The 20,106-nt window shown below is 31.8% G+C and overlaps 1 protein-coding gene across 2 annotated transcripts in view; it reads right to left on the bottom strand.

Annotated features, from left to right (window-relative positions):
- The window catches only part of LOC118183110 (ubiquitin-conjugating enzyme E2Q-like protein 1), a 113,103-nt gene that overhangs the window by 47,183 nt on the left and 45,814 nt on the right, over window positions 1-20,106 (bottom strand). For both annotated transcript variants that reach the window (XM_035352538.2, XM_035352539.2), the window contains exon 2: window positions 1,988-3,142. In XM_035352538.2, coding sequence (XP_035208429.1) covers window positions 2,020-2,958 — 939 coding nt within the window. In that variant the 5' untranslated portion in view covers window positions 2,959-3,142 and the 3' untranslated portion in view covers window positions 1,988-2,019. The remainder of the gene's footprint in view (window positions 1-1,987; window positions 3,143-20,106) is intronic.

The raw sequence follows: 20,106 nt of genomic DNA, 5'->3' as shown, positions 1-20,106 counted from the left end.
CAGTTATAGTGTGTTTCTCCCGCCTTCTTAGCATGCCGTCGTGGTGTGGTGGTCTGCACACTGGGCGCGTATTCTAGAGTTCCTTGGTTCGATTCCCGGTGAATGCGTTGCTCATTTTTCATTTTTCCTGTTTCCAAAAATACCTAATGTCTCTACAGTGGCGCCCTAACTAAAAGGGTGGTGGATGATGATTCTCCACACTCAGGATTTGGCGATCGGGTCCCCTAGAAACCCCAGTCGGACTTTAAAACGGGGTGTATATAAGGTATGTCTCCCACCTTCTTGGCGTGCCTTCGTGGTGTGGGGTCTGAACACTGGACTAGTTAAATAATATGACAAAATTTAGTTTAAAATTGATTTCCATTGTTTTATTTAAGACTTTAAAAATCAAATATATAACTGAAGTCAAAAGTAAAACTGAAAGAAAGCTAGCCCTGCACCAAAACATAACATTTTTTTCATAAGTATTAAATTATTTCGAAAGCAAGAGATTAGAGATTTAATTGATGCTATCTTTTTCTGAGTCAATGCATCAAAATAATTTTTGTATAGACATTATTTTAGTTTATTAACTGCATATGAACAGACATTTAGACATATCTGTTTGATGTGTGTGAATAAAAAGCTAAAAATGAGTATTTACCGCAGTTGCATAAATATTTCTTATATACAGTGGCTGTCTTATACACAGACATCCTCAGCTTAACTCCGCCCCTTCAGAAGTATTTACTCTTTTTGTAAGAACTCGAAAGCGATATCTTTTATACCTCAGGCTTGTTCCAAAGGCACCAACCAGTTAAGAGAGTAAAAGAAACAATCCCAACAATATGTGAACTTAGACTGTTTAATTAAAAAATGAAATCTTAAATTAATGTAAAGTCAATTTTTATTTCATGAAATGTTGAAAAAATCTTAATTAAATAGCTATGAATCCCGATATCTTAAGCTGATTTCATCTGCATAAATGACACAATAGCCAGGTAAAGGATTTATGAAAGGCATTCTGAAAGTACGCATACAGTCTGCTTTGTAGTCAGAAGGTAAAATCTTTTCGTATACTTTCCTCTGTAAAATCGTTCATTAATTAAATGAAATTTGCAATTTCTTTTCTCTGAATTGTTAAATTTTCATGCGTTGTAATTACACATTTAAAAATGCCTCAGTTTAGCAGTTTTTATCATTAAATTTTCGCAAAATTCATCTTTAAGAAGCATTTTAAAAATCAAATTTGCTCAAAGCTTAGTAATTAAAAAAAAAAAAAAAAGAAAGAGCAAAGTAACTCTTTATCTTGCCCTTTTGTTGATGATATGTTTTTATAACTGAATATCCTCATTTATAAATCCAGAGAATGAATATGAAATTAATTACTTTTATTGAGAAACATCATTTCTTTCTTTACTGTAAAAATGAGAAAAATATACCTTCAAAAATATAGAAAAAATTCTAATTGGATGCTGATCATTAATAAATAAACTGCTTCATATTTTTTAATCAGGCAATACATTGAAAATATTTCAGCTTCAGAAGATTGAGAATATATCAAGAATACTGCTTCACAAATCCAAATTATTAATCTAAATATGTACTCGCAACATTTTACCATTATTTTTTACCCTTAATATTGTATTGGATTTGATCAATAATAACTAAAGCACTTGCTTTATGCGTTTTATCTATGAATATTTTCTAAGCCTCCAAATATCTTGGTTGTCATAATTCGTTACTTTTTGCATTTCTATATAAAAAGTGATCTCAATGCAATATCAATGTAGTTGCAGCACTCCAGGCGCAGTTTTAAAAATTGGATTGTTTAATCCTCTGGAAAACTGACGACATGTAAATCTGGTACAGTAATGCTATTTCGTTATGTACACTAAATTAGGAATTCTAAAAAAATTAAATCTATTTACATAAATTGATTTGTTTAAAAGATTCGGATTTTTAGGCAGCGTTAAGCCATGAAAATTAAGTAAAAGTAATACTTTACCTAATAGAGCCGAAGTGAACACGGTAAGTAGATTAACCATCAGCAAGAGGTGGAGTCACCCATCCGTACTTGTCATGAGTTTTCACCAAACTTCGGAAAGATGCTTCAGCTGACTTGCGACTAAACTCTTTTCCATTCTTGCATTTGCGAGCTATTCGACCTTGGCCTTTCACCAAACTAGCTGCAAACTGCATTACAACTGCCTCAATGGTATATGCGCTGGCCCATCCTCTCGGGGTTAACAACTCCATACATATAGCTCCTCCTTCCATCACAAATCCTTTTTCAACATGTGGAGAAATAACACGCATGAAAGGTGGAGAAAACGGAAAATTTTCAGGGAAGACCATGTTAAGGAGAACATGTCCAATGTCCGCCTCCTGCATGTCGTGATAAAAATCTGACTCTGGATCAATCTGAAAGAGCTTCACGTTCCATTCGTACAAGTTGTCATCCACTAACTCTACCACAAACGGCGGTTTTTCCAAACTTCTGGAATACTTTGTAATTTCTTGGAACTCTTTCATCAAGCGGCGCGTTCGGACCGTTTGGGTGTGCTTTAATGACGGACCTTCAGCTATAGGTGCTTTAGGGGCAGTTTTTGAAGATTTGGACGACTTGAAACGGACACTACGATTTGGAGATGCAGTGCTTCCTGTGGAAGATGTTTTGTCGACTGCGCAAGCATTGAATGAATCGGAATGACTGCTGATTCCACTCGCACCGTTCGCACTAGATGCCAGTTTCTGGCTGTTGGCACCATCTTCTGGGCTGATTTTGTTTGTATCTCTTTTTGACATTTTAGGGCTTGGACAATGCCCGAAAAAACGCATAGCTGCTGAATGGTTGTGATGTGTTGGGGAATCGGCGGGTCCATTCTTGCTGTTGTTTTTGCGGCGCCAGCCGCCTGCTCTATCGCCAGACCTATGCCGCTCCGAAGTTTTAAAAAGCTTTCTAAGAGCTGAAGCCATGTTTGCAAGCGTGATGAAGATGAATAATACTGATTAATACATCTAGATGATTGTTTTTGAAAGTCCGGTGTCACATGACGTCTATCACAGGTACGAAATCCTGCAGCTTACCTTGATGCATTTCGGACAGGTAAAAGCTGTTAGAATTTAACAATATTAGCTACCTAGCCAATGACTGAGGAATCTGAAAATAAAAAGGTGATATAAGAAACTGTACATGAATTCAGTATTAAAAAAACATTTTGAACAATTTAATGAACAGTTGAAAAAAGGACAAATTTGATGACTTCAATGTTATGCTTTTTCGCATGTATTTCTTCTGTTACACTTTAAAAAACCTGCCGCTCTGAAAATATTAAAATCTAAATAAGAAATGTTTTTCCTAATAAATCTTTAAAGGTATCTATTTACTTGTAAAGAGTTTTACATTACATTCTAACAAATTCTTCTTGACTGAATAATAGATGAACATTCTGCATATAATTGTTCATTCATCTGCCGTTCAGGTCCTTCAGAAATGATAAGAAATTGAACAGAAAACTTACGAATTGTGGTTAAACTAAAACAAAATGCTTCATAGTTAACTACCTTTTTTTCAGATTTCAAATGTTAAAAGCTTGTTAAACATGTTTTTATGCTTGCTTCCCATTATGAGCTGATACTTTTTCTCTTAACGTTGGAAAGTTAAATTATGACAAAAACAATGATTCTGTAATGAAATTCAGTGTTCAATATTACATATCTTAGCCAAAATAGATTATTTAATACAAGGAAAAAAACGCATAGGCTATCTGCGTGAATTTCATCCCAGTTTGGGCGGAGAGCTCTACGAAAGTGGAAGTCGAAATTCTAGCACAATTCTTCTCTTATCTAATACCAGACTCTCGGCAGAACTTTTCCTGAATTTATTTTAAGTGGCCCACGCAGCAAAGACCTTACAGTCACTAGTTCCATGCCTTATCTGGGATTTGAAGAAACACCTAAAGGTGTGAAAGTCTGTCAGCTTCTCTTCTGCTAATCGCTATCTAGTTAAAGTGTTAAAATTAAAATATATAGAAAATAAAGCATTTTAAAATTACTCTAATCTAAATCTAAAGACGTATAAAATGTTAGATTAGGTAATTAGATTATGCCAAAGCCCACGAAGGGCTATCTGCCTAAGAGAACGGATGCTTTCGTGGACAAGGTTTTAAGGAAACTGGCTCGTATTCACGTTACAAATACGGAAAGCCGCAGAAACGTATAAAAAAATAAGCACTTTAAAAATAATAACATGAGCGGTAAAAAAATTTAAATTAAAAATGATCAGAGGTAGGCGTATAAAAATGTGAAGCTGAAAATTGTATCCAAGCAAACGAAACAAATGAATAAAGGTAATGTACGTAAAAATAAGATATTAGCTACTTATAATTAACGGAAGCTGGGGAAGTAGACAGCTAGTTTAAGGTATCCGACCTCGTACAAAAGACGATTTTCGGTCAAAATTTCGATTTTTATTTTATTACATTATCTTAAAGAATACATCTTTAGCTATCAAATACAAGTTTTTGCTTGTTGATAGGTTAATTAGAACTGAAGTTATAAGCTTTTTTCTGTAACTGAATAAATCGGAAGTTCCAATATTCTGGGCCGGAAGTGAGCGTTTAAATAAATATACCTATTTAGAAACTTTATTTATCATCAAGATTTTGTAAATTATAAACCTGCGTACTAAGTTTAGATATTTTGTAATACATTTTAAGAATCTGGTGTTAGTTTTTTCCCTTAATTTCGTATTTAGTTAGGCGCAGAGGGTATTCGACGTTGAATGTATGTGTTGCTGCTTTGTCGATTAGCGTTGACAAAGTGCTTGATTTGAAAGCTATGTCACATTTTTGCATCATTTGCAACAAAATAAACAGAATGGCATGCAATCTTCAGCACGACATATGTAAAGTGTAATATAATTGTTCTGCAAATTATAAAGAAGCAGCTTCGGGTATGGAAGCAGTTGGTGCTAATTCCCTGTTTGAATGATCTATTACATTACGAAAGCTGAAGCAAACGGAGTATTACGAGGATGGGTATTCTAGGGGTTTTTAATTGGGAAAGATATATATGGTAAAGATTCGGTCAAGAAAGTGGAATGCATTAAACATGTACAGAAAAGGGTTGGTAGTGGACTACGAAAAGTAAAAAAACTCCTCTCTTGAATTGAAAAAAAAAGGTAAACTGACTGATTCTTTTATTGATAAACTGCAGAATTAGGGATTGCAATTAGAAGTCATGTTTGAAACTTAATTGAGATGCAGCAGGTTGTACTAACTGCTTGTTCCATTGTAGCTCTTCTTCGAAGCCAATGCCCTCCTCAATAATCAATGAATTGGTGCAACTATGAATGTGTGATTGCAGAAATCAGGAAAAAATCAGAAAGAAAAAAATTAGGCAAAAACCTCTGGTATAAACAAGAGTTATTAAAAAGTGTCTACATGGCAAAACTCAAAATATCAAGAAACGTTTTAATGGCATTTTATTGCAAATTGTTCCGAAAGAAACGTTCATAAACTTGCGAATATTAATGTTTGGAGCAAATGTAAGTGTTGGGTTATTTAATGTTATCTAATGATGGATTTATAGGTTTGCTTGAAGCGTTTTCAAGGTTAGGTATGTGCCCTGAATTTTACACTGAGCAGGGAATTCGAAAACTTGATAAAGTGCAAAATCATGACTTTTGGTGGCATTCCACAAGTTTTACAAAATCCCACAGAAAAAACTACACTTTGTTCGAAAGAAAAGTCGCAAAGTGTGGGAAGAAAAAACAAGGTGTTAAGTTACAAAGCAGGGGAATTTTAACTATCAGGGACGCTTCTTTCACTAAGAAATTGTTTTATGAAAACTTTAAACTTGTTTTCTGAAAAATGTTTTATCTGTAAATATTGCCAATGGTAACAGCCATAACTCAACATTTTATGGATAAAATTTAATGATACTTTCTATACATGTTTCATATAATCTGATGCATGCTTTGAAGCAAAAGATTTTAGAAATATTAATTAGAAGTTGAATTGTTACTTTTTATTTTTAGATTTTGGATGGAATAATAGGAAAATATACAGTAAATACTATACATTTTGACATATCTCAAAAATATACGAATATTTCTTAATTATTTTGCTTCACTGCATACAAAACAAGTGTAAGTATAAATACAAATTAAAAAAACTGTATTTATATATACATTGTTCACCGTCGTTGTTGCCGTAAAGGCAAAATTTAAGCAAAAATTATCCTTTTTTTCATTATTTTTCAAAATTAAAATTACTTAGCATTACGTTTTAAATTGTTTTCACTCATTAATATGCTTTTCTTCAAATTAATATGTTTATAGTTAAAATAAAAATCATTTTTAAAAAAATGGTACCCGAACGTGGTCGGATACCTTAAACTAATAAAATGTGTGTGTGTGTGTGATTATGGCAAAGCCTCGAGGGCTATCTGCCTAAGAGGAGGGATGCCTTCGTGGAGGACTTTCTAAGGGAAACTGGCTCGTATACACGTTACACGTGGGGAAAACCACGAAAACGCCATTCAGCCAGCCCGTTCGCGGGATTCGAACCTCGGACCGAACTACCAGTGTTAAGCGACTTTACCGCTCGGCCGCTGGTGGGCAAACTAATAAAATGCATTTAACTTATTTGAGGAAGCAATGTATAAAATATAAATGGCTAAAAATATAAAATTAGAATTTTGAAATTTCAAACTTATCCTTCTGTTTGATAAAAAAATAAAGAAAGAAAGAAATGGTCTGCAACATGTAAAACAAAATATGAGGAAGGAGAACTGGGGAAGAAACTCATATGTAAAAGATATCATTTACCATTTTTACTGCATCTCATTTTAACTTTTATTTCCCTACTTTTCTTCTTTCTTCTCATTTTTATGTAGTAGTTATTATTGTAAGGTTTTATTAATTTTCTAAACATTAAAATAGTTTTAGTTCCTTCTCTTTTATCGATTTTCTGCTTTCAAATAACTCATCAATTCAAAAAGGCTACAAATTAGAAGTAAAATTAAGAGTGCAATGATTTGCTGGAGCTTTTGCAATTTTCAGAGCGAGAGAGCGAAAGGTAAGTGAAATTTAAATATAGTTAAATTGCATCAGAAAAACGTGCTTGGGATGAACTTTCTAGATAAGCGTTTCCCTGTAGATTGTGGAATGTTTCTCTGAGTAGCAAATAACAAAATCATCTGTTTCTAGCAGGCTGCAAGGTCTGCAGCAATTTTTGGTTTGTAGTTAATTGTTTTTACAGCCAAATGAGAACTAAATAAACTTTAGCCGTACTTTTATGCTATTCTGCGTTCTACGTTTTACCATTTTATTTTTCATCCTTAACTTAGATTTTTAATTCATTTTAAAACTAGAGTTAACTAGGAAGGCAGTCTTCAACTACGAAAGTAGTAAAAACCAGATATTATCTTATTTTGTGTTATATCTTATCTAAAATGTCTTCCTTTAGGCAAAGGTTGAAAGAAACTTTTAAGCTGATAAGTTTTCTAACGTTGCGGTACTTTTCACTTCTTTCAAATGACAAATATTGTGTACTGTTTTTATGATTACTTCAAATATTTGAATTTCTATGTATCGCTTTATAGTGACTCTTGTTATGCTTCTCCTCTTTTTCTAACGAAAATGATGCATGTCAGTTTTCTATAATTGTACTTTGTTTAAATTTTAGTATCATTCTTATTTATCATTCACTTCTTTAATCTAGTGCATTGTTTTTGGCTATTTAACATTTTTGCCGCCAATGTTTTACCTTCAAATATAAGCTTTTAATTAAAACTTTTTACCTAATTTTATTTTGTGTTTATAAGGAAGGACAGAATCCTACTTTAGTATTCTAATAATATATGCGTACACGCTTATGTATGAGCATAGAACGTGCAGCTAAAAGTTACTAACGTACATGTAAACTAAATTTCATTAGGTTTTCTTGCGGGCCTAGTTGCCAATTTAAGGAAGAAGGGTAATATAAACAGACATTTTTACAAATCTGTTTATAAAAAATGAAAACATTTATTTAATTTTGTAATATTGACAGTAAATTCCATGAGAAAATAAAATTTTTGATGTCATAAATATTCAGAATAGCGGTGCCACAGCTTCTCGAATTTGACTCCTTTTTTTTCGGGAGGGGCTGCGCTCTGCAGATTGTATAGGATCTTCTAATTATCTAAAATCAAAAATCCAGTTTTCGTTAAAATATGGTCCTGCAAAAATCTTAAACCTAAATTTGAGAAAATAAACAGGAAATTAAAAATTCAAGACACTTTAAAAAATCGATTTATTTTTTTACAAACAATTTATTATAAACAATATTTATTATTCATTTTAATGTTATTGTATGTTCAAACTAATGCCAGTAAGGTAAAGAATATATGTGTGGAATTTGATGTCGATCGACCAATTAATTTTTGAACTAGGTTGCATCGTGCGTGAAAAAAATGTGTCTTGAGAAAACTGTATTCAGTGTTTTCGATAGGAAAAAAGTAGTACTTATGTAATAATTAAGTAGACGTACTGCTACATGAGCTTAATGGGCAATGCCACAGTCATGTAAAATCGTACGGGTTTGAACCGTTAATTTCTGTTTCCCAGCTCTCCTGGCCTCTTTACACTTTGATGACTCCGTGGGGCTTTAAAACTTCAGTTTTGGTTTACGACAACACGTTTTTCAGGTGTTAATGAATTTTATAAGCAATGAAAAATTTTTTTAAAAATTCACTTTCACATGACCCGACTTCCTTAACAATGGACGAAATTTACCCTTCACATAATAGACGAACTCTATCGTAGAACTAAAGTTTCTGATTTGCGTTTTCTCGTTTTCCTGCTAAGCATTTACTCCATTATCAGCTACTTGCGTTCTAGGCGAAAAGCAAAAGGTACAATATTTCCTTCTAGCCCCAGCAACAAAGTTTCAAGCATATTCAGCGATCTAACTTCAAGCATTATTTGCCATATTAAAAAAATGCTAGTTTAACAACTCGAAAAGTTTTAATGCTGATGGGTTTGAAAATTACAAAATTCTCATCTGAAATACATATTTAGCAAAGTATTTTTGCAACGCATCAGTTTTGCTTGGAATGCCATAACATATGTTAATATTTATACTGTTATATAAAACTGATAACTTATACTGAAAGTTCTATGGTACAGAATTCGCTAATTAACTATTAATTGCTCTATTTTCATCATGTAAATAAGAACAGCAAAATCTGGTAGTATTCGAAGCTGATGGAAGAATCTAGACTTCAATTATTCTCTTTTCTCTCTTTATTTGCTGCAGTAAATAATATCCAAGACAAATTATGTCCATTAAAGCTTAGATTATTTCTCCTTCGCTATTGTTATTTAAAACACACCTAATTGCTTGTCTCATTATTTTTCACGAATGCACGTTTACCGATTCATTATTTATTAATGCAAGAAGCAAGAAATTATACGAAAAAGGCATTCGTTTCTTTGAAACGAAGAATCTGTATAAACAAAATAAAACCGTAAAAGGGTAGTCTTTGTGAAAGAAAAGATGAGAAGAAGCATATTTCGTGTTATAAAACATATTTATGTTGAGGTTACATAATAATTTACCCAATGCAGTCTTTCCGATGCAATAATTAAATTCTATTAAATAAACATTTTCCCTAATGCTGTTCGCCATACGGAGCAACGAAATGGAGGAAATACATAATTTACGGGTATTCCATTCGACGAAACACTTTTCAAAGAGTGGTGATTGTATACATGTAAATTAGCAGATAAATGTGCATTAAATAGGATTTCTATCTCTGGTAACCGAAGGTAATCCTACAGTTTTCGTTGTATTTAATTATACTTTGAAAATAAGAGTGTTAATGTCTTGGTTCCTTTATAAAAAACACTCCCGCCAGACAATTTGAGCGTTCGAGAAAAGCATCTTGCATGATTAATATTTTCTCTCTGGCAGAAGCGTTCATTTGCGTATGGAATTGGGTAAAATTAAATTATCTCATTATTGCAGCATGCTCTGCAAGAGGATACAAAAATGTTAGAGACTATGAATACCATAAAAGTAAACAGAAATACATATTTATGAACAGATAATTGATTATCTCTTAACTGAAGCATTCCGGCAAATATGTCTTTTTTCAAACTGCGCGTTAATTAAAGTAACATAATAATTCTCAAGTATACAACACAATAGACACAATGTTTTGCTTGTAAAATGCAAGTAATGTTTGAATCGCTAAAATAGCTACTTTGAGAAAACAAAATTCAGAATTTGGTATCTTAACGCGCAGACTTCGCTTTGACTCCTGACAGTTGACCTGAATTTTAATTCTTGTGTTGGGAAACCGACCAGCCAATCAAAGAAATAAAAGATATAATTAATTTTTTTTATTTAGTAAAGGCTAATTATTCCGCATGCTTAGCAGCTTTGGCAATACGTGAATACCAAATATGCAAAAACTGCAGCTACAGAAAAACGCCGCACTGTGGGATTAAATCTGTGTAACGCAATAAAACGAGTATGTAAGCTTAATTTAGGGTACTTTAAGTAGGAAAAGCATTAAAAAAACTATGCATGTAGTAATTCTAGAAATATGTGCAATGATTAAAAAGATATTAGACTAATATGTGCATTATGAATCATTTAATACTTTTAACCATTTTATGATTTGGAATCTACTGTATTGCTACTGCATGAAGAATTTTTAAACAGGGGTCGAACACCCATCTTGGTTAGTTAAGGGGACTGACTGTACCCGTGTAGCCACCAAGTGGCACTATAGCAAATGACGGTGTCTTCTCCGGCTTCAGCACAATGGTAAAAAAAGGTATAAATTGCACTCAGACACTAAACCAGGACAACCACTGACAATCAATTGGGGTTTGTATGTCCCATTATTTTCTTTCAATTTCTTTTAGATTTGTCAGTATTTTTTTTAATTAATTGAATGCGAAAATCATTAATTGCTTTAAAATCATTCTTCGTGTCCTTAAAGCTTCTACAACTCTCTACGAAGTGCTTTGCATCGGCTATCTCGTAGCGATATATATATATATATATTTTGTTTGTTTGTTTGTTTGATGAGAATATAAAAATACACTCTGTCTTCAGTGCTGTGGAATTTATTACTCTCTACAGCTTCAGAAATCTATTTGAACCTTTAATAGCCTTAAAAATGATTAGTTGATAGTTGAATGCATATTAGGTGATTTGCCAGTTATGTGAAGTTGTGCTGTTTGCATGCTTCAAAGCTATAGCAAGAGCAAAAATGCCATCTCCTTATATTCAATTATTCAGTTTACGAAGTTTATTTGTAGAGCTCTCAGACGGCACTTATGTATGGAATGGATATGTTTGATTACCGAGTTTGGATTATCAGACTTATAAATGTAATGATAAGTATTGCGCTATTCCACTTGTAGTTGTAAGCATTTTTCACCTGCAGTATATGTTTCCTTCACCAAATTCAGGCGACAGATTTGATTTCCCAGACACCTAATTAGGCAGGTGACCTTACTACACTTAAAGGTAAATAAAGCAACTTACGTTGCTTAGATTTGCAACAGCATCGTATCTTATAATAACGCAACTTTATTCATAGATGAAATTCAATGCATACTAAAAATTTGAGTGCAGCATAATTTATACGTATCTTTGACGTGTATTACTTCTCTCATTCGTATGATAAGAGTAAGGAAGTAAGGTATTATGATGTACGCCAATTATGAGCATAAATCACAAAGTCATGTTTGTTATATCACAGCACATTTGTTAATTCTTTTACCGTTATTCAAGATTTGAACGGACATCTTAAAATGAAACCAAATTTCCATACATTAATTTTTGCTGTGATAATTTTTTCCTGATAACTACTAACGAAGATTGGTTTAATTTAATTAATAACTATTTCAAACTAAAATATAGTAAAAAAATCTAAGCTGAAGTCAAATTAAAGGAAGAACGTCACTGATAGGTAGCTAATTAAAAAACTATATTTTTGTGTAGAGAGAGACGCAAATTCAAAAGCAAATAAAATCCAAATAACAAGGTCAGGTTTCAGTATTAGGCACATGGTGTAGCATACACATCGCCTGGAAACTTCGCATTTAGCATGCAAGACAGAAATCAATGCTGAAAGATTTCAGATGCTATTGCAACAATGAGCGGCAGTTAACAGCTGCGAAAAATCTCATGATTTCTGTCGCCATTTTTCCCTAATGAATTCATTCATTCGTTTTTATTGAATAGTTTTGAGAAATCAGTCCTTATGTGCATGTAATGATTATTTTGGACACCAGTGGATGTAATCGGCGATGTATGAAATCCAGCATCCTATAGAATACCTAGCATTTTGAATAGAATGCCATTCTGATTCGCTTCGAATATCCACACATTTAATCCATACATTTAATACATTTATTCTATAAATCCATACATTTCATACATTTTCGTATATTTCTTTCTTTAAAAAGAAAAGCGAAAATTTTGTTTCGTACAAAATTAATTTTTCTTTACGTATTTTGAATAAAATTTTTAGTGGCACTCTTTCCTTATTTTTTCAAAATAACATTTATAATTTTTAGTAATACACGTTTTTAAAATAGTAGCCTTATCATGGCCTGTTGAATATTTTGCCTAAATAGCATTTGTCATTCTATAGAATGCCTTGGTGTTATATAAAATGCCTAGAGAAAGTATATAATAATTTTAATATTTCATACTTTGCCTAAAATCGCCAAATATTGTATAAAATGTCTGATCTGATATTCTACGTTTCATACATTGCAAAAAAAATATATGCATGTATTATTTATATGAAAGCAAAATCATGCATTTGAAATTATTTAGATGCTTTGAAAAAAGACATCTGGATAAAATTTAAACGAAAATATTAATACCGTAAAGCATATAAATGACTAATTTAAATTTAAACTGTTATGGTTTAAGAATATATGTGTTTTAGAGCATCATTAACCGATTTTTGTTCCAAATCTTGTGTAAAGCGAGTTCCGAAACTTTATTTTCAGTGCGGCTGTCTTCTAAATACCATTTATATAGCATCATAAACTGAAAATAATTACTACAGTTGTTGTTGCTACACTAAATAATGCTTTTAATAGTGAAGTTAGCGTATATATTCCCTGAACACGCTTGCTTTGTTTATTTCGATGATTCATTGACTTTCGATTACGGATATGCTCTTTGTGGCCTCCAATTGATAGGCATTTTGTTTTAGTTTCATGCATCATTTCTTTTCAGAGTTTAAGAAATAAAATTAATCTCTTGCAAACTGAGTTAAACAAACAAATTTTAATGAATTCCTCAATTTCAATGAATTTTATCAAATACATGATCAGCAAACAGTGTAGCTGCTTTTGTTTATAACTTGACGGTTCATCGACTCCTTAATGTGATGGAATTTATAGAATTGAGTCACCGTTTCGTTTCAGGAAGATTTTACAGCTGTAAAACAGGAACTTTAATAATTTTTATTTAATATTTTTAACTGTTTCTTGTGCTATAAAACAAAAACAATATTTCCAAAAATAGTCTAATGGATGAACGAATCTATTTTAAAATGTGTAACGGAAAGACTGAAGTTTTAATATTGCAATCATTTATAAAATTAAGAGAGTATGCTTTAAATTTGATGGATATTTTGTTTGGAATTTGATTTTTTAAATATAAATATCTGAAGAAATTCTCGCAAGACACATGATTTCAAAATAGATTTTGGTAGCATACATTTATGTTCCTGAGAAATGGAAAACCAATTTCTAGTGATTAAAACAATAGTAGAAAAATAATTAGCAAATAAAAGAAAAAATTACGAAAGCTCAATAAATCTTGATCTTTTCAATTTAGCAAATTTTATCATGCGGAAAGCGAATTTTATTTTTGTATAAATAAATTTCGGGACGTAATTATCTCAAATGTTACACTTAAGTTAAGCCTTCACCAAGTATTCGTCACATTTTGATCTCAAATAAACAAACACAACATATCCTAAATGCATATTTTAACCAGTTGTAAAAATTAGGAAGCACCCACGAAAGTGATTTTGAAGTACATTTATCTTTATATACACTACATTTACGTTAACAAGTTCCCAATATTTTAACGCTACTTCTTATATATATATATATATATATATATATATATATATATATATACTATTTCATAATTAATTCGATAGCTTTTCTAGCATTTAAAACCTTTACACCCCAACAGACGTTTATCATCATAAAATTTGGGCTAATTTTTAAAAATACTTTTAATAAAAAAAAAGTAGGAATAAAAACAGGTTTTCTTAGCCGTTATATTTCGGTAAATTAAGTAAAACTAAAATTAGAATGTAACATATAAAATAAAAAAATGCAAAAGAAAATTATTCGTGTTCTCTTTGCTTCGCCCATTGCTGTTTAGCCCATTGCTAAAAAGGGGTTGTCGTTCCTCCTATTTTCCAAAACTTTTTCTTGCTGCTGAAGAAGAGAAGCCTGAGTCTGATTACTCTCGAAATCGATAGAGTTTTATTCAAAATCTACGCCAAACAAAGCTTGCTTTTTTTACCTAATTTTAAACATACTGAAACCTTGAACCTTCTGAAATATAGTAGTCGTAACTGAGCAATTTAAGATTAATCACTATTTTATTATTTCGAAATCGTAATTGGGAAAGCAAAGAAACGGGTCGCAAACTAAGCATAAATTACTGTTCGCCTTTTCTGGCGTTAATGGCGTATTACAGCATGTTGTTGCCAACCCTGGTAAAAGATATTATTCAAATATATCTTCTTCCAGAAAAATAATCTAAAAAAAAATCTGCTCGAACACCAAGGGAGTCGTCTACTGTCTCATACTGATGCATCGCTTTTATTTCCCCAAAGGGTAAAACTCCAGTATATTTTAGGAAAAACAACAGATGGACATCGCACCACCTGACAATGAATATAGCCAATTAGGGTCTCCATGGTAACTAAACATGAGCAGGTAGATTATTATACTTCCTACTACCCTTTGCAAGGGATGGATATCAATCACTAGACTCGTAGTGATTAAAAAAAGAGCAGGTGAATATCCTACATATATTTAATAAAGCGATGTTCGTAGATGAGAAGTATATAGAAAAAAAATCCACAGAAAATATTATTTTTAAAGGCCTCTAGCCGTTATTAAATGTAATACGGTTTTTATCAGTCTGCTTGTCATAAATCGTTGGTTACCCCCTTTTTTGTGCATTTTATGGCGCACGTAGCACGCTCGCCGAGTTATTGCACTTAATAACAGATTTTGTTATGAATGTGCCACATTACTACTTCCGCAACATGAAAGGTTAAGAAAACATACATGTTTTCTTTTGCTTACTGTAATGATGTTACAATTGCTGTAAAATTCCAACTGTTTGGATCACGCTTTTTTTTCCTTCTAAGTCAAATAAAATTAAGCTCATTTATTTATGTGTTTTGAATATTTTTTCATCGAAATCATAAATTTAAAGCAAACATTCAGAATAAAATTTTAAATAACATGTATGATAGTATTAAATTTATCTATTTATTCTTTTTTGGCTATAAAAAATAATGACTTGATAGCAGTGGAACAGAAATGAGTTATGTTTCTTGTTTGGCTCAAAGAAAAATAATTCCTTCGTCTAATTTTAGCTCAGCAAAAATAAAAGCAAGGTTATGTGTTTAATTTTAGGACTTACGTACATAGATATGAGTTTCATTGTTTTGTTTTTCATGAAACAGAAATGGGTTATATGTTTGAATACAACAAATAAAGAATTTCATTGCTTAATTTTTCTCAAGAAGTGTGTTGCACATTTGCTTCATTTAAATGTAAATATTTCATTCTTTTATTTGTATAATCTTTGTTGAAGTAGAATATAATAAAAAGGGGGAATATCACTTCCGTATTAAGGCATCAGAATAAAAACAAAGCGTTTATCTTTGTTTTCCGAATATCTGGATGAACTATCTTCTCAGTATCAATCTAGCTATTTAAAGTTTTACTATTCTGATAGAAAACTCTAGATGACATGCTCAAAGTTCGTATGATCCGCTGAGTACCGGTAATTCGACCTGCTTCATGTTCGAACCCAGGCGAACGGCTCGCTGCATTGTTGATTTCCGTGGTTTTCACAATTGTAAAGTGAATACATGTAAGTTTCCTTCGGAAAGTCCTCCACGAAGGCATCTCTCCTATTAGGCAGATACCTAAATCAACTTAGACGAAATTTATGTAAGTATATTCGAATTTTGTATTTGTATGAGTGATTAGAGAAAAATTAGCGAATGTTTAATAGTCTTATATTATGATACGTATCACTTAGATCTTGTAAGTATATATTTTATCGTAGATGAGTAATTACAGTTTGCATGATTTAAGCCGACATTCTATGAAGGGTATCGTCTAGAAAAGGCTATCATGAAAGTTTTGTCATCGGCCGAATACCATTCAATTAAATAGGAAGGCCTTATATATATTAATAAGTATTGGTTTATCTTAGTTGCTTGAACTTCTTTTCATTTTCTTATAAGTTTTACTTTATTTCTTATAAGTTTAAGTTGAAAGGATAAAACGGAAGTGTGTGTGTGTGTAGTATCTGAGACAAAGCTTCATTAACAGTGTTCAGGAGAACAACTGCATCTCCATGTGAAAGCCTCGATTGCATATAAACTAAGGAATGCCGTGACCCATCAAAATAGCCCCGAAAAAATAGCTCTTGGTCGGTTCTTGAGGTTCTACTTATCATATATCTTGTCGACTCTACTTATCATTTAATAATATACGAAAATATTTGCATCTTTTAAACGGTATGCTGTCAAAATAGCCCAAGACTTTAATAATCGACAAAATAGTCCCTAAGAAATAGCCCAAGACTAAATAGCTTTTATCTAAAGAAGACCCACAAAACATTTAACAGCTTTTACACAACAATGGATTAATGTCAGGTACTAAGCCATAAAATTCCATGCCAGGTATTATAAAGTAATAATAAATAATGATCTTAGAATGTATATATAATAGATTAATGTCAAGTACTATAAAACAGCATTTACTATTACAGTCAATAAGCCATAATAGTCTACGTCAAGTATTATAAAATTGTCACAGATGCAATCAAAACTAAATGTGCACTGCTTAATCGACGCCTGGACGTATTAATGGAAAATTATGGGAACATGGAACATATGAACTTTCTTCGTGGCATTACACATAATCTTGATATATAAGTATTGTGTATTCAATGTTAATATATTGTATATATATTTCTTAAAATATATTTTAATAAATATTCCGAATTTAAATTTGGGATGTTTGTCACGCTCTTTTAGAAAAAGATTTAGCCTTGGGACATTTTTGTGTTTGTAACTATTTGGTCAAGTTATTTAGTTTTGGGCTATTTTGACGGGGTACCATATTAAAGCTGTAAATATTCTCGTGTATTATTAAATGATAATTATTTACTCTTGGAAGCCATTTGTTGGAATTATTTCGGCATGGGTAATTTAGTTTCAAGTTGTTCTTATGTCGGAGCTCTTATGACTTGGGCTAATTTGACGGGGAACGAGGAATGTAAACAGTTCAAAACTGCTACGCTATGTATTTTTTATTCAGTGCTATTTTGCTTAAGGAAGTAGTATTTTGGATATTGACTTTGGTGATTACGACTATTAACGAACCATAAATATCTTAATTGACTTGCCTCATTTTTTTTTTCAAAGTTCTTATCAAATGGCTGCTTATAGTTTTGCACCAGTCTTAAAGCAAATGCACATTTCTGGCGTAACTTTTATTGCATAAGCGAGTTAAAAGTTTTTAAGCTACCTACTAAGAAGTTTATTATAATGGTAAAAAAATAACGTACTGTACGTAATGGTATAAGAAAATGCTGTGCATAATGGTAAAAAAATGGCATGCTCAGTAGAAGTCATTTTTTTTTTCAAATCTCTTTGTGTGAAGCAGTGGAGTTATTCTTTATACCTGCCATTCTGTCCACGCGCCGGTCGTAAGAACAAGAAAGGGCTGAAAATTGATTTTCCCCCTTTCTTCAAGTTATTTTATGTGCTAAATTTAGCTAACACTATCCAGTTTCTAGCAGCGTTTCCTGCCGAGAAAAGGCATTTCTCAGAACTTATGATAAGGTGCTGTCAACAATTCCCCCTTTGCTTTGACATTATGAAAATTATACCCTGCAACGGACCCATAAACTCTTCCGTTCGCTGCAGGTAGCAGACATTTCCATTCGAAGCGCACTTGGTAGAATTCAGCTCAGGAAATATGTCTGATTTTGAATTGTTTTGTTTCCTGCGTGCTGTCCTTTATGCTTTAAATTGAAGTAGATTTCACTTAAGATTTAAAAGAAAAGATTTTAAAATTATATTGAGCTTGACCTTTTTCTTCAGAAAGGGAATATTTTAAAATTTATATAAATATAAGCAAGAATTAATAATTAAATAAAAAAAAGGGCGCGAACTGTCTAACAGCAGGTATCAAAACTGAAACAAAAATAAAGCAACTCAATACGATAAGAATAAAATAATATAACAAATTGTTTTAAATTCTTTGGTCTTTTGTTAAGAACAGCTGAGGAATTTTCAACAAAGGCACGTTTCTGAATTATATCTGGATGATTATAAATTCCTGAAGTAATTCAAAAGAAAGTGACAGACAAAAAAATCAATTTAATTAAAATTATTAAAATAAATCCGTTAAAAGCGCAACAAAATAAAAAAAAAATCAATTTGAAAATTTTCAATCTATCATCAAGAGATTATCTGTTTCGATGTGAACCTAAAACAAAAAAAAATGTAAGTAATGTAATAAAGAAATACAGTACCAAAAAAAGAATAGACAGCATAAAAAAAGAATTCTAGAAGTAAGAAGCCAGAAAGATTGTTGGGTAAATTAAAACCAACATGCTAATTAGCTGTTTAATTAAATTTTGAACCAAAGAAAATGCAAAACTGCTAAAAACGTTTCTAAATCAAAAGCAACTATAGCAAATCAAAAAAATAATTATATTTAAAGTAAAAAATTTGGAGGTAAAGCTTTTTTTGGAGGTAAAGCAGCGGGAGGACTTCAGGCAATTTTTACAATGAATATGCGTTAGGGCAATGCAGAACCTGTAAAAAAGAAAGAAACACAAAAGATCTTCATATTGTTGTCTTGTGCATGTGAAGTACCCATGATTGTGGGAAATTTAGATAAAAAAAGAAAATGTCTGCTTCATTTAAGAAGAACAACTTTCGTGGCCATATCCTTCGCCAAATCTAAAAATATTTCACAATAAGATCTGGTGATTCACTGTTAAAAATTGAATAACGACCTTCTCCAGGAAGAAAATCAAAAACTGTAAACTTATCGCAGCTAAATTTAAATTCCACGTCTCCTATCCTTGTAGTCAAATTTCTTAACTATTAAACTCTGATACAATATATCCATTTAATGAGTTTCGATTTCTGATATCTTTCAGGCTCTTTTGAACCGCCATCGTGTAAACTCTGATTAAGATAAACAATCAGTTATTAATAAAAAATGAATAATTTCATATTGAGAACTGGGTTGCGTTTGTTGGCGCTCGTAAACAAAGAAGTTGCGATTCTTCCACCCCAACCAAATGAATGTCACAGAGCTCTTGAAAGGTTAAGCAATTAAATTGGCTCAACATCAAAGAAACTGGCTTTTATCCCACAACGTTAGCCTCAAATCGTATAACAACGAATTGGAACTTCGCCTATATTTTAATCTCCTTAACACAATTATTTATCGTAAAGAATTTAAGTCTGTTGCAAGCCTAATCATTCTAGTTTGTGTTTCAGAAATAATGTAAGGATTAATTTTATGAAAATAGTAATAATTATTTTTTCTTAAGTAAATTTAGGCTTCTTCAGAAGAGGCCTAAAGAGACTTTAGAGAGGCTTTAGACCTGTGTTTGAGCGCCTTTCGAAATTGATAGAGTTTCGTTTAATATCTGAACCAACATAAAACTGCTGTTTTGCCTCCTAATTTTAAGTTTTATATTAGCGAGTTTCTTTTCCTAAATTCCAAATACTTTATAACTGAAAGGAAGCCCTTAAAAAATTAGTAAAGCAGTTAGGCAGTAAAAAATT

This window comes from Stegodyphus dumicola, chromosome X2, assembly GCF_044657685.1.
Source record: "Stegodyphus dumicola isolate Sdum_Otavi_A_Nest chromosome X2, ASM4465768v1".
Taxonomy (NCBI): Eukaryota; Metazoa; Arthropoda; class Arachnida; order Araneae; family Eresidae; genus Stegodyphus; species Stegodyphus dumicola.
The sequence above is the reverse complement of the archived record's forward strand: the minus strand, read 5'-3'. Positions and strand labels throughout refer to the sequence as shown.